This window comes from Haliotis cracherodii, unplaced genomic scaffold (genome assembly GCF_022045235.1).
Source record: "Haliotis cracherodii isolate W230 unplaced genomic scaffold, xgHalCrac1.p SCAF_13, whole genome shotgun sequence".
NCBI lineage: Eukaryota > Metazoa > Mollusca > Gastropoda > Lepetellida > Haliotidae > Haliotis > Haliotis cracherodii.
In genome coordinates, this window is record NW_027266268.1 from 8,099,069 (window position 1) to 8,113,544 (window position 14,476).

Here is a 14,476-nt window from a genome sequence, read left to right on the forward strand (position 1 = left end):
CTCATGAATGTCAATCATTGGTTTATCTGGTCCAGACTTAATTATTTAAAATTACAGACCGTCGTCATATAGCTGGAATATTTCTGTGTTCGGCGTTAAACAGCAAACAAACAACATGCATAAGATATTCAATCTGATATAATATTATAACAATTAAATTTCAGTTTTACCCCTTGCGTCAATGTAGGACACTTTTACAGTGTAATGAATGGGTGGAGGAATTTCCCATTGTATTTATCAAGAAAATTCAAAGGATCGTCCTATTTCTAAATGAGTGAGTGAATGAGTTGGGTTTAACGCCGCTTTAAACAGTATTCCAGTTATATCACGGCGTGTCAGCTTAATGTGGGAGGAAAGCCCGAAGTGATGCAGGTCTCAGACATTTACCACTTCGGTGAAACCCACGATCAAGGGTATGGTGCTGACAAACCTAGAAACATAATCGGGGCGAACCGGGATTCGAACCCACAATCATAGGTTTCTGGCGTGCCCAAGGGACGCAGATCTGTACAGCGAATCCCCCCCTCCCCTCCCCTCCCCTCCCCCTCCCCTCCCCTCGCCCCGCCCTTTCCAAGTGAACACGTGAGGGGTAGGAAAACTCTAGTGTCGTTTTACTAGTTATGACGTTCTTACAAAAGCAGATAATTTGGAACAAGCTCAGGTTAACATTTTAATGCTTCTGTGAAGGTAGATGTTACAAACCATGTTAAACCACTTGTCAAATTCGTGTGAGCTTATATGTGTCAGGGTGACCTATAAACCAACCGAAGTCACCGAGAATCGCAGTGCTTTGGATAGCCACAGAGACTGTGTCACATGATCGTGATATGCGGCTAAATTTAGCCAACCAATCAAACGTCTCCCTCTGACACTGACCAATGAAATACCGTGTACAGCGATGTGAAGAAAATAAAACTGCTTGGCACAGCTGAAGAGGCATAGTACTGCGGCCTTCTGTCCGACAAACTATCACGGGGAATACCACGTAGACAAAGGTAAGTACACTTATATCCTGAGCGAGTACAGTCAAGTGCCTGGTCTCTGTTTTTCATAGAACAAGCTGCTGTGTTACTCAGTGCTGTCAGTTGATTGTAAGCAACGTTCGCGATCAGCTGATCGCAGATTCAATGCGGACCAAACCCTAGAGGCGAGCTGTTCGCTCACAGATTTGCGGTGTTTGACAGATCGGTTAACAAATTGCTGAGAGGTGAAAACAATGAAAATTGTGGAAGTATTTGTCAGTTTTTTAACATTTTGTATATGGAATGTAACTTAATGTAACAATGATTTGTGTCAGCGATAGCTGTCTGTGTAACTTACCTTTAGTCAGTTAAACTATTGCATCATACCTCAGGTGATAAAGTGACGCAACGTTTATATTGATCGGTAAAATGTCCGCCCGTAACTCTTGCCTCGAAAATGTTAAACATTTTAACCCCTGCTAGAAGTTTAAAAAATAATTTCTGTGGGGTTAGGTTGCCCTAACCCAGGCAAAATTTGAAGCAGGGTTGACGGGCGGAAATAATTCCTATTGATTCCTTTGCAATCGTACTGGCTTGCTGAAGGAATTCGAACCCCCAGCCGCGTCATACCAAAAAGACGTTTTATGGTACTTGTTGTTACCTTGCCTGGCGCTCGGCCTTATAGGAGATAAAACAAAGACTGATCGGCTCGGATTCAATGTACTGTGTGTGAGTGGAGTATTAATGTCAAACTGTAGCATGGTATGTCAGTGGGTTAGCACTATGACTGATTCTGGGCTGTACTAGTACGAACACGCAATCATAACAACCCTCTTGCATATAAATTATGATATTTTAATCCACGTTTCAAGTATAATTAACTTAGGTCGCCTCTGTTAGGTCGCGTGGCATCATTAACATACAGACAGGTGGGTTATGTAAGTGACCGCCTCTGTGGTTTAGTGGTAGAGCGTCCGCCCTGAGAGCAAAAGGTCGGGTTTCGATCCATGGCCGCGTCTTACCAAAAGACGTTAAAAGATGGTACTAGTAAAAATAAATCCAGGGGGGCTGGCTACGGTACTGTCATCGTGTATTATTCACCACTTATATGAACCTGATGTTATCGCCACGACCCCAGGTCGATAAATTAGCCCTATCTATATCGGCCATTGCTGCTTCGTGAGATGACACACTAGGTTATCAAACCCATGTTATATAACCCATTGTACATACACGAGGAGCTCTCGTGCAGCCCGTGCATATATTGCAGACGTATTGTATTGTGAATGGCCCTTTCGCAGAATTATACCACACTATCTGCACAAAGGGGTATTGATTTCACAAGGTGAAGGTCGCAAAGCACACCAGCTGATCGTGTTCTGACAGATGGATTTCGCTTGTAGACCACGATGAGGTATTATATACGCCAGTTAGGGGCTCGCGGTAGCAAAACTGTCCACCGGTTGTCTGTGCGTGCCCTAAATAAGGATAGTAGATGTGTGTTAGTTCGGCGAGGCTGCCGCGTGGTGCGGTTTGTGTATTGAGTTAAAGGTTGCCAGGGGGTCAACATTGTGTGACCGAGATGCGAGTTGCGAGGCTGCAACAGTATATATGTGCCGAAGATGATGCACCAATTCCACACACCAGTCCGGACTGATGCCGATTTATAGTGCAGACTCACTGAGATACCATGCCGCAGTTTAACATGAATACCCCACCCAGACACATTATGCTGACTCCGAGTCGACAATGCAGTCCTTGTTTCAGCCCCAGACAAGGTAACAACAAGTACCATTTTATTACGTCTTTTGCTATGTCGCGGCCGGGGATCGAACAAGCGGGCACGGGCGGACTCTCTTCCACTAGACCACGGAGGCGGTCTCTGACATTATGAATGATATCTAGGTGTGACTGTGCCAACACCGTCCTCTCATAAATCCCGATTACCATCTAATTTTTCACTATGGGTCTCATTGCCCACCCCTGATTCCCGAATACTACCCGAATAGATCCGGGCTAGAATATGTCTTTAGCAATCCATGCTGGCCATAAGAGGCGACTAACGGGATCGAGTGGTCGGCCCGGCTGACTTGGTTGATGCATGTCATCGTGTCCCAATTACGTAGATCGATGCTCATACTGTCAATCACTGAATCGTCTGATCCAGGCGGGAACATATCTACTCAATCCTATATCAAAGTTCACAGCTAAATTTAGTGTGGTGACCTGTTAAATGGACAAGCATAGCTCAAAACAGTCTATATCAAGGGGGGGGGGGGGGGGGGGGGGGATTGTGGATTCGAATCCCGGTTCGCCCGATTATGTTTCTAGGTTTGTCAGCACCATATCCGTGCTCGTGGGTTTCACTGAAGTGGTAAACGTCTGAGACCTGCATCACTTCGGGCTTTCCTCCCACATTGAGCTGACACGCCGTGATATAACTGGAATACTGTTAAAAGCGGCGTTAAACCCAACTTACTCACTCACTCACTATATCAAAGGTTGTCTATTGTTTCAGCTATCCAAGATGACGTCCACTGTGACGGACAAGCAAACCCTTGACAAATTTCTGAAGCTTGACCAACCGGATGACCGGGTCATGGCAGAATACTTGTGGATTGACGGCACAGGGGAGGGCATTCGGTCCAAGTGCAGGACGCTCGACTTCGACCCTAAATCTCCCAAAGGTAAGGGGTTATTCTTATGATGAGTGTCTCATACAGACAAGCGGGTCGAGGGGGACTAGACGCCGGCCAACTGACAGTCCCATCAGACTCAAATCACCAAAAACCCGAGCCGTGAACATCCGGGTTAGAATTGGTCTTTTGCAACCCATGCTTGTCGTAAGAGGCGACGGGTGGTCAGGCTTGCTGACTTGGTTGATGCATGTATATCTCAATTGCGTAGATCGATGAATTGCTCAGGATGTCAGTCACTGGATTGTCTGGTCCAGACTCAACTAATTGCAAACAGTATGTCAGTTTGACACAAGTCACTAATCCCGCCAACACGTGGACCGGATGTGGGCACCAAATCCTAGAAGAGTCCCTCTTCAAGTTGTACGCCCAGACACACTATATGCAGTGGAGATGTTGGGGGGATATTGCTGAGATAATGTCGAGATACTGCTTAGATATTGATGAGATATTGATGAAAGCAGTGTAAAATCATTTAACCCACTCGCCCCTCCAAAAGTGCTGGAATATGATTAAATGTCTCCAAATAGCGCTGTAGTCTGGCACACAGACATTCAAACAACAGGAACTCCACCATACTTTGTCAAGTCTGTATTTCTTCATTTTCATATATTGACAGACAATTAAAGGCTTAAAAGAGTTACATATCAAGGACGAAACGTTAGTCCAATAGCCATGATAAATTTTGTAGTTGTCTGCCCCTCCAACCCCCCACCCCAAACCAATCTCGCTATGGTAAGTAATAGCAATACTTATGATCTACTTCAGATTGCCCCGAGTGGAACTTCGATGGATCCAGCACGTACCAGGCTGAGGGGTCCAACTCTGACATGTACCTGACGCCTGTGGCGTTGTTCAAAGACCCCTTCCGTCGAGGCAAGAACAAACTGGTGCTGTGTGAAGTCTACAAATACAACAAAAAGCCTGCAGGTAAAGGGACGGACTTTGTGGTCCAATTCGCCATTAAGATATACCGTCACCATCACCGATACTTTCGTGTGTATGGATGAAGTAAATACGTAATTTAACTTTTCTGTTGTGGTACAATAACATATTTGTTTTCTGGTGTTAAGATGCAATTTTCACGGGCCTGTTTCAGAAACCAACCGACGCATGACCTGTGACCAGGCGATGGAGAAGGCGCGGGAGGATTACCCCTGGTTCGGAATTGAGCAGGAGTACACACTGCTGGACTATGACGGCCACCCATTTGGCTGGCCCAAGAACGGCTTCCCGGGCCCCCAAGGTAGGTCATTGAGCGCCTGGCCTTCGAAGATCCCGGGTAGAATAGGTCTTCAGCAACCCATGCTTGCCGTAAAACGGGACTATGCTTGTCGTAGGAGGCGACTAACGGGAACGGGTGGTCATGCTCGCAGACTTGGTTGATGCATGTCATCCATCCCAATTGGATCCATGCTCATGTTGTCAATCACTCGATTGTCTGGTCCAGACTCGATTATTTACAGACCGCTGTTATATAGCTTGAATATTGCTGAGTGCGACGTGAAACAACAAACCAACCAACCAACAACCAACATTGAGCGCCTATTGGGGAGTTTGGGCCAGAACAGGTCCCCAGTGCCCTAAGCTTATGTCCCTACTAGTGAGAACAGGTCCCCAGTACTCTATCGTTGTTTCCACATGGGAGAACAGGTCCCCAGTACCCTCTGCTTGTTGCCCGTAGGGTGAACAGAGAAGGGGTTGTCTTGACATAACAGGAATATAGCTGACTGGAATAAAATAACATTCACAAACTAACTACAGTTCGCGGACATGGGCCTATTAATGACTAATTGTCCGGCAATAATGACGTACAGAACAGTTCCGGTGTACATTGTAACCTCTTGTCTCCAGGTCCCTACTACTGCGGTGTCGGAGCTAACAAGGTGTACGGCCGTGATGTGGTCGAGGCTCACTACAGGGCGTGTCTGTATGCGGGAGTTAAGATTGCTGGTTGTAACGCGGAAGTAATGCCTGGACAGGTTAGTAAATATAAAACACATCTCGACCCACCCCATTTGACCCTCATGATTCAACAAATGATTCCTGTATTTTCGGAGAAACAAATGCCTCCATCTGATATTCAGAGACTTGTGTGTATCTGCTAATATCCGACTCTGACTAAAGGAGCACCGTTAAGGTTGTCCGATCTTAAGGTTTTACCTTGAATTCCTATCTTATCATGAGTCTCCGTCAGCAAGTATTGCCATGCGGCCCAGTTGAGGTTATCCTGTTTATCATCCTGTCCAACCGTCCTGTTTCACCTTCCAGTGGGAGTTCCAAGTGGGGCCCTGTGTGGGTATATCCATGGGAGATCACCTCTGGGTGGCCAGGTACCTTCTACACAGAGTCGCGGAAGAGTTCGGAGTCGTTGTGACGCTTGACCCCAAACCAATGGAGGGCGATTGGAACGGCGCCGGCGCTCACACCAACTACAGCACCCTGGCCATGAGAAACAAAGGCGGTCTCAAGTATGTATTCCATTTTAAACGTCTGATAATATTTTCGAAAATAGATCTTTTGGATATGAATGAATGTAAATTGAAACGAACTTTTATAAAATTATCAGTCCTTTGCGAAAAAGAATTTATTTTCGTAATTTTCTTTAAAAAATCAGAAAATCCAATGCTATGCGAAAAAACCCAGCTGTGGTGTTGTCGAAGAGATGGTTCCTTATCATCGTGGGATTTTGGGCCTTTTAGGTCCTTTCATTGACATGTGATATGTATCCATGACATCAACAGTGGCCTTAACACCCACCCGTTACAGACTACTCTAGCATATTGTCACGTGACAGAGAGACTCGCCATGTTCGGGTTAGGTGTCCCTGGTATGACGTCAAAGATGTAATCAGATGCTTTGTCACTTTGACATGGATCTGTTAGCCCCAACATGTCGTTCACCCAGCGAGGGATGCTGTTTTACAATACGCCCCTTAACAGACCTGGATGGATGTTTTCGTTTCGTTTATTTCGGTTTATAAGGCAGAGTTTTGATATGAGACGTTTGAAATGTACTCATGTCGGGAATCGAACTTGGGTCTTAGGCATGACGAGCGAACGCTTTAACCACTAGGCTACCCGACCACCCCCATTGATTACAGGGGTGGGTTGATGACTGAAAAATAATGACGCTCCCCTAATGCTTGTCATATTTTCGCATGACCTCTCCATGTAAATGACCCTCCCCTAAAAGACAAAATGCAAAAGCTCTTTGTTTTAGTATGAGATATCAATTTTTCATGGCCCTCTGCAAATATGTGTATTATTTTTATGACCCTGTTTTTTTGACCTTCCGATTGCCTCTGACCCACCTATAATAAATGACTGGTGTCAATACGTGATAAATATCGACCGAGCAAGACGATACCACTTTATTTCAAGGAATAAAGAAGTAATTGAGAACTCGTGCATACATCTGTTTAACACTGTTGGCATTAGTAGACGCCATCCCTTTTGACGATATTGCTGTGGATTTCCGTTAAAACATAATATATGGGGTTTCTTATGTGGCCATGTAAGTTGAAATCACAAATTTAAAAAGATTTCGTGCATTTACATGACACATGTTTTGCAATAATATTTAAGTCATGCACGGGCGGTGGGGTATCCTAGTGGTTAAGGTGTTCGCTCGTCCTGCCGAAAACACGGGTTCGATTCCCCACTAGGTACTCTGTGTTTCTTGTGTTCCCCGCCGTGATATTGCTGGAATATTGACAATAGCGGCGTAAAACCATACTCACTCACGAACGTACGATTGTCGCACGTTATTGCAATGTTTTAGTACCTCGTTAGTAACTGGTGTCGTCTCTTCACAGGGTTATTGAAGAAGCCATTGAGAAGCTCTCCAAGCATCACGTACGGCATATTAAAGCCTACGACCCTCGTGAAGGCAAGGACAACGAGAGACGTCTCACGGGACACCACGAGACTTCATCCATCCACGACTTCTCGGCCGGTGTCGCCAACCGCGGAGCTAGTATCCGTATTCCCCGCCAGGTGGCGGAGGATGGAGAGGGCTACCTGGAAGACAGACGCCCATCCTCCAACTGTGATCCCTACTCCGTCACTGAGGTTATAGTGAGAACAACAATACTCAATGAATGAGATGAGAGGATATTTTGGGCGGAAATCTCAACTCGTGACGGCGCACTGGTACACATTATTTCTTCATTAACAATCCCACATCTCTGCAGTTCTCATGTGGACATGTCAGTCTGATTCACAACCCCAAAGCCGTTGGAATCTACATCGTTCCCTCAACCAATGACCTTATCTTATGTGGCGACTGTGATATTTTTGCAGAACTAGGTGCATTCGCATCTTTAATTTTTTTTAAAAAGTATCAAAATTTGAAAGACTCTTTTCAGAACATTCCTGGCTTGTCGAAAGGCAGCTTTGAAACGTACAATGCTTTGGATTTATAAATATTTTTGTATTAACTCAAAAGAATCTGCAGTAAGATTACTAACATTTGCAGATAATCAGATTTTGAGACAATAATATATTTTTTTGTATATAGTTCAATAAATACTTGCATTGTTTTAGACTGACTAGAGATTTGATCTAAAACATGTAGGTAGTGGCTTGGTCAAGCAGTGACACGGGAGACAAGTCGGTAGTACGTGTCTATTAAACTGTGTATTGTACAACGTTTTGTTCGAAAACATTAATGTTGTCTAATAAATGTATATATGTTATACGTTTCGTTCTTTCTACTTGTCTGTCGACCGCCTCCGTGGTGTAGTGGATAGCGTCTGTCCAAGGTCGGGGTTCGATCCCCGGTCGCGTCCTACCAAAGGAAGTTAAAAGTTGGTACTTGTTGTTTCCCTGCCTGGTGCTCGGCATTACAGAGATAAACTGGTCGGCTCGAAGTCGGCTTATATGTCAGAGTGGTATCCATATTAAACTGCGCCATGGTATCTGAGTTGGTTAGCACGTTTTAACCGTCATTAGTCTGGGCGAGAAGAATAAAAAAACACGCACGCTACGCATTCGCACACACACGGGTATTGTTCCACGAAGGCGTAATTAACGAAGTCAGTTCACTTCTTGCGGGGACATTCCTCTTTCTTCAGATTGAAAGTGGGTTCTGGATATTGGCCACCGAAACATACAACCACCTTCCATTTCTGACCAATATATTTCTGTCCCTATGGTCTATGTTCTAATGCCTGGCAACCAAGTGGCAGTAACTGACCACCTGATACACTGTCGCCACCTCTGACCACCAACACTATGTAGTGCTGTCCCCGGGCCTCCCTAGTGTTGCCACTGCCCACGTGGTCTAGTGGATTGGGCGTCTGTCCAAAGAGCCAAAGTTCGGTGCTTCGATCTCCTGTTCGCGTGATACCTAAAATACGTCAAAAGATGGTTCTTCTTATCCTGCATTGCGTTCGGCAATAAGGGGCTAAAACAAAGACTAGCCGGCTCGGATTCAGTATACTGTGCTGAGTGGGGTATGTGTGTTTGACTGCGACATGATACCTCAGATGGCTGATACTATAACAACCCCCACCCGATCCCATATTTCACAAACTTGGGGTACTGGATACCTACCCATCCCCGCCCACCCGATCTCATCTCTCACAAACTTGGGGTACAGGATACCTACCCATCCCCGCCCATTTGATCTCATATTTCACAAACTTGGGGTACTGGATACCTACCCATCCCCGCCCACCCGATCCCATATCTCACAAATTCGGGGTACTGGATACCTACCCATCCCCGCCCACCCGATCTCATCTCTCACAAACTTGGGGTACTGGATGCATACCCACCCCGCCCTGGCTATAAAAAGGAAAGCATGAGACAATAATTTGTCATTCAATTGTCAACATTTTTCAAGACTTAGTTCGAAAATGCCGAGAGGAACATCGCCATAGGACGTATCCAAAGAGGGGAATCACAGTCTTCTAATGCACCCCACTTCAACGTCCACCACAGCACCATTTGTTGGGGCCGATACACACAGCTCAATTCCACTGCAGACCGTCCGAGAACCGGCCAACCAAGAGTTAACACCCTTGCACAGGATCACTACATTCGACTGTTTCACCAACGCCATCGCAATGCCACAGCTACGGAGACTGTAGGACGCATCCGGAGGATATCGGACAAGACTGTCAGGGACCATCTTGGCAAGGTTGGAAACCGATTCAGAAGACCAGTATATCGTCCCTGTTTTGCAACAGATACATCGACAGCGACACTTGCGTTGGTGCATACCTTACAGCCTTGGAATTTGAGAAACTGGATACTAATGTGGTTTAGCGATGAATCACGATTTTTTTCTTCACCGGAAGAAACGTTTTTATCGTCGTCGAAATGCGCGTTTTGCCCCACATTGTGTACGTGAATTCGACAAATTCGGTGTCAATGTTTGGGGGGCCATATCCTACACCACGAGATCTGACTCGGTTGTGGTTCAGGGAAATTTGACACCAAATCACCTTCTTCCAATCATTGACCACCCGAGGGAGCTATTTCAACAGGACAACGCTCCACCGCGCACAGCTCGTGTCACGGTAGACTACCTTCATAATGCCAACATCAACGTCTTTCCCTGGCCGTCGAGATCTCAAGATCTCAACCCAATCGAACACCTCTTGGATGAACTCGACCGACGCCAACGTCAACGTCAGAACACGCCGCAGATACCGTCACAACAGGGCAACGCGTTACAAGCAGAATGGCGCAGAATTCGGCAGAACAGAATTCATACACTTTTCCAGTCAGTGCCGAGCAGATGCAGTGCCGTGATTGCTGCCTGGGGCGGTCACACGAGTTCAGCGCAACCTTGTGGCCTTATGTGACATGACAATGAACAGTTTTCAATGCCTTTGTACAACGACATGTAATGATCGATCTCCAAAATTTTAATTTTATATTTGCATCAATGATATTTAATTAAATACATCGAATTTATTTGGTACAATAAATTTACTAAATTTCTACCTGTGCGTTTCTTTTTTTTGAAGAGTGTGGACATATTAAAGGGAGGGACTATGACCATTGTGTCAAGGTCTATACGTTGTCAGTAGTTCCATGTGTTATCCCTTGGTAATATAGGAAATCTTCAACTTACAGACACAACACATCACATTTTAGTATTAGTAGATAACCAAAATTATTTATAACAGACATGAATAAAACTTTGCAAAACTGTCAGTTAACCTTAACCTTGGGCGGCTTTAGGAATTTCACACTATTTCGTCATGCCGCAGTTCTGGTCCTGTCGTAGGCGTTGATCAATCTCATCCTAGACATGTTCTGTGATTGAGTCCTGGAGAAACAGCCAGCAATGGCAGTGCAGCAATGTAAAAAAGTGCCTCAAAAAGCCTGTTACACCACGTTCAACATTTGGGTGGCAATTGCCCTGACGCAACGTGACGTTATGTTCTCGATTTTCACAAAGGGTAGATCATGATCTCGAACGATATCGCCTCGGTTGCGTACGCCAATACAAACTGTCAAAAACAATGAGGAGTTGTGTTCTCCTATGAGTTGTGATGCAACCCCATAACACCACCCCAAAACTGACGATATCGCAAAATGAATAACGCCAGCTAAAACGTTTTTTCCAGTCCTGATACAGAACTATACCTCCCCAAACACCTGCTGAACATACAACTCGGCGGACGTCATACAAGGTAGGCTATATTACTCAATCGGACTGAGGCCCGTTTCATAGCGCTAACCCACTGATATACCATGCCGCAGTTTTAACATGAATACCCCACTCAGACACAGTATACTGACTCCGAGCCGACCAGTCCTTGTTTTATTCCCTTAATGCCGAGCGCCAGGCAGTGAAACAACAAGTACCATCTTTTGAGGTATTTTGGTATGACTGGACCAGGGGATCGAACACGATCTTCTGCTCACCGGGTGGACGCTCTATCCACTAGACCACAGGAGCGGCTCAGAGGAAGAAGCTTAATGCTCAAGTAAAAAGTCGTCTCGCCGAAGACCCGGGTTCGATTCCCGACATGGGTACAATGTGTGAAGCCAATTTTTGGTCTGCCCCGCTGTGATATTGATGGAATATTGCTAAAAGCGGCGTAAAACCATACTCACTCACTCGAGTAAAAAGTGACCAATACATACGACTAATTATAATGATAAAAACGGCGTTTGCATTTTGAAAAACTTATAAATCAAAACGAAGTTTTCACCTGATATCATTTGCTTCGGGAATTTGCCCTGTGTTTTTAGTACGTGCCTGTTGTTTGACCAAGTTTGTTTTTTTACCCAGCAGTGTTGACAACTTCATGTTGTTGTCATGGTGATGACAAGACCCTGACATAACAGTAGAGCAAAACAACCTGGTACATGCGGTTAATACATGCGAGCACCAGGTGAACACGTGTGATCGATTCGTACTGTTTATATTTGTTTGTTGTTTAAAGGGGAAGTGTACTAGCAAAAATCACATTCTTTCTTATTTCAAACAAAACGCAATTTTAGAATGAGTTCATATCAAATTCGCACAGTGAAAGTTGGAAGCTCACAGTAAGTGTGAACATGTTATAAGGCCTTCGTTTTCCGATCTAAGCAGGCCAGAGCTATCCACCTTTGATTATGACGTAATTGACGTGAACTTAACTGGGTCCCTGTCTAGTCACAACGAACTTACCCTTTAACGCCGCACTCAGCAGTATTCCAGCTTCGTGACGGAGGTCTGTAAATAATCGAGTTTGGACCAGACACTTCAGTGCTTGACATCATGAGCATCGATCCACGTAATTTGGAAACGATGCCATGCCATCAATAAAGTCCACGAGCCTAACCACGCGATCAATTTAGTTAAGGTTATGTTGCTGGTGACCTATATTCTTTCCCGGAATTTGAACCCTCCTCCAGTATGAAAACTGCCAGAAGACCATCTGCTTTCTTTCGCCAACATTACAGCGAAATATGTGTGACTTGCAGACTTGTCTAAAGAACTGCTGCAGCTTGCGAAACATCACGAGAAAGATATACAGTAAAGTACGGTTATAACGAACTCAAAGGGACTACTATTTTTAGTTCGTTATAACCGTAGTTCGTTATAAGCATATATACAGCATAACTACAGCAAATAGTCGGGACTAAAATGTAAGTTCGTTATATCCGTCAGTTCGTTATAAGCGTGTTCGTTATAACCGTAGTTTACTGTATTCGGTATGTGTCTGTACAATTCTTCCCTGGCGAAGGAGCAATAATACATTTCAAACAACCTAGAAATGATTTATAGATTTACCCCCGTGTGCACGCCTAGTGAAACAAATACACCGTACATTGTATATCAAATAGCCCAAGTAACATAATCAAAGCATATCAACAAACAATCAAGTTTATCCTGTGTACCTGCAGTATCTATCAGTTTATTCGAGTGCTTCGAATGTCCTTAATATTCTGTTATAGTAGCGGTAGTAGCGGTAGTGACTGGAAACGAGGTTTATGGTACCACGCCGTCACAAAATACAGTAAAAATTGACGTACGTTGTTCAGTAATGTTTACAGCGTGATACGTCCTATCGGATTTGCTCAACCCTACATAATTATGATAAATAGACACATAAAACAGGGCGTGTAGTATATTCTCAGCGAGTTGCAATTGCAATATTCCAGCAATATCACGGCAGGGGACACCAGTAATGGGCTTCACAAATTGTACCCATGTCGGGAATCGAACCCAGGTCTTCGGCGTGATGAGCGAAAGCTTTAACCACTAGGCTACCCTACCGCCCACTGACTGAACGAAGGTGGAGGTAAGAACAGTACAATTCTGTCAAGGGGACAAAACGAGTGTAGCCTTAAGTCTTAATTTCTTTATAAAGTATACAACATCTTTATGGATGGGGTCATTGTCGGTAATAAATTAAGCATGCGGGAAATATATTCACGTCGTTAAAGGTAGTTGGTTTAGTTATCTTGTAGCTTTTTGAAGAACTTAATCAAAACTGAAATCAAAACTTTTTTCACCTGACTTTTTGTTGAATCACGCTGTTTAATAAATAAATGCCTATGGTTTGACTAAGCGGAGTGCCCGCAGATATTCCGGGTTAAAACTGGTCCCCTATGCTGGTCGTAAGTCGTCTAAGGCGCCGCGATTCGCTGCAGAGTTGCGTCCCTTGGGCACGCCAGAAACCTATGTTTGTGGATTCGAATCCCGGTTCGCCCGATTATGTTTCTAGGTTTGTCAGTACCATACCCGTGCTCGTGGGTTTCACCGAAGTGGTAAACGTCTGAGACCTGCATCACTTCGGGCTTTCCTCCCACATTAAGCTGACACGCCGTGATATAACTGGAATACTGTTAAAAGCGGCGTTTAACACAACTCACTCGCTCGTAGCCCGACGCCGTAGACAGTTGCATCTTCCCGAGGCCAGGGAGTTAACTGACTACAAAAGTCAAATTTCCACCCTTGAAGAACTAGGCTGGAATCATGGAGTAATAATCTGGCTTGACTAACGAGTCTATGAATAGTCCAATCAAAATCGACATCCGGTTCGTAATCTGCCATGCAGATTTCGGTCGATTGCTGAAATTGCAAAGCATGCTTACCGTCAACTTAGCGTCAACAGAAATTTTCCTAATCTATTCATATTTTTAATCAAGGTGCTCACGTGATTCGATGCACTTCGCGAAGTAAGATCCGTTTTATTACAATATAGATCTTGATTATCGATCAAATCATCTTGACTGGGCGCCGCCATTTTGTTTGAAGCAAATGCAATTGATATGAGAGGTGGAATCTTGGGGTCAATAGGATCGCTGCCATATTACCAACCATGTATTATCTGGTCCAGACTCGCGTATTTACAGACCG

The 14,476-nt window shown here is 44.7% G+C and overlaps 1 protein-coding gene across 1 annotated transcript; it reads left to right on the forward strand.

Annotated features, from left to right (window-relative positions):
- Window positions 1-889: 889 nt before the first annotated feature.
- On the forward strand, window positions 890-8,357 carry LOC139459572 (glutamine synthetase-like). The gene is made up of 7 exons (XM_071241124.1): window positions 890-995; window positions 3,481-3,649; window positions 4,427-4,588; window positions 4,758-4,904; window positions 5,513-5,640; window positions 5,930-6,129; window positions 7,476-8,357. Exons 2-7 carry the CDS (start codon window positions 3,490-3,492, stop codon window positions 7,762-7,764), a joined length of 1,086 nt encoding a protein of 361 aa, XP_071097225.1. The 5' UTR covers window positions 890-995; window positions 3,481-3,489; the 3' UTR covers window positions 7,765-8,357.
- The last annotated feature ends 6,119 nt before the right edge of the window (window positions 8,358-14,476 follow it).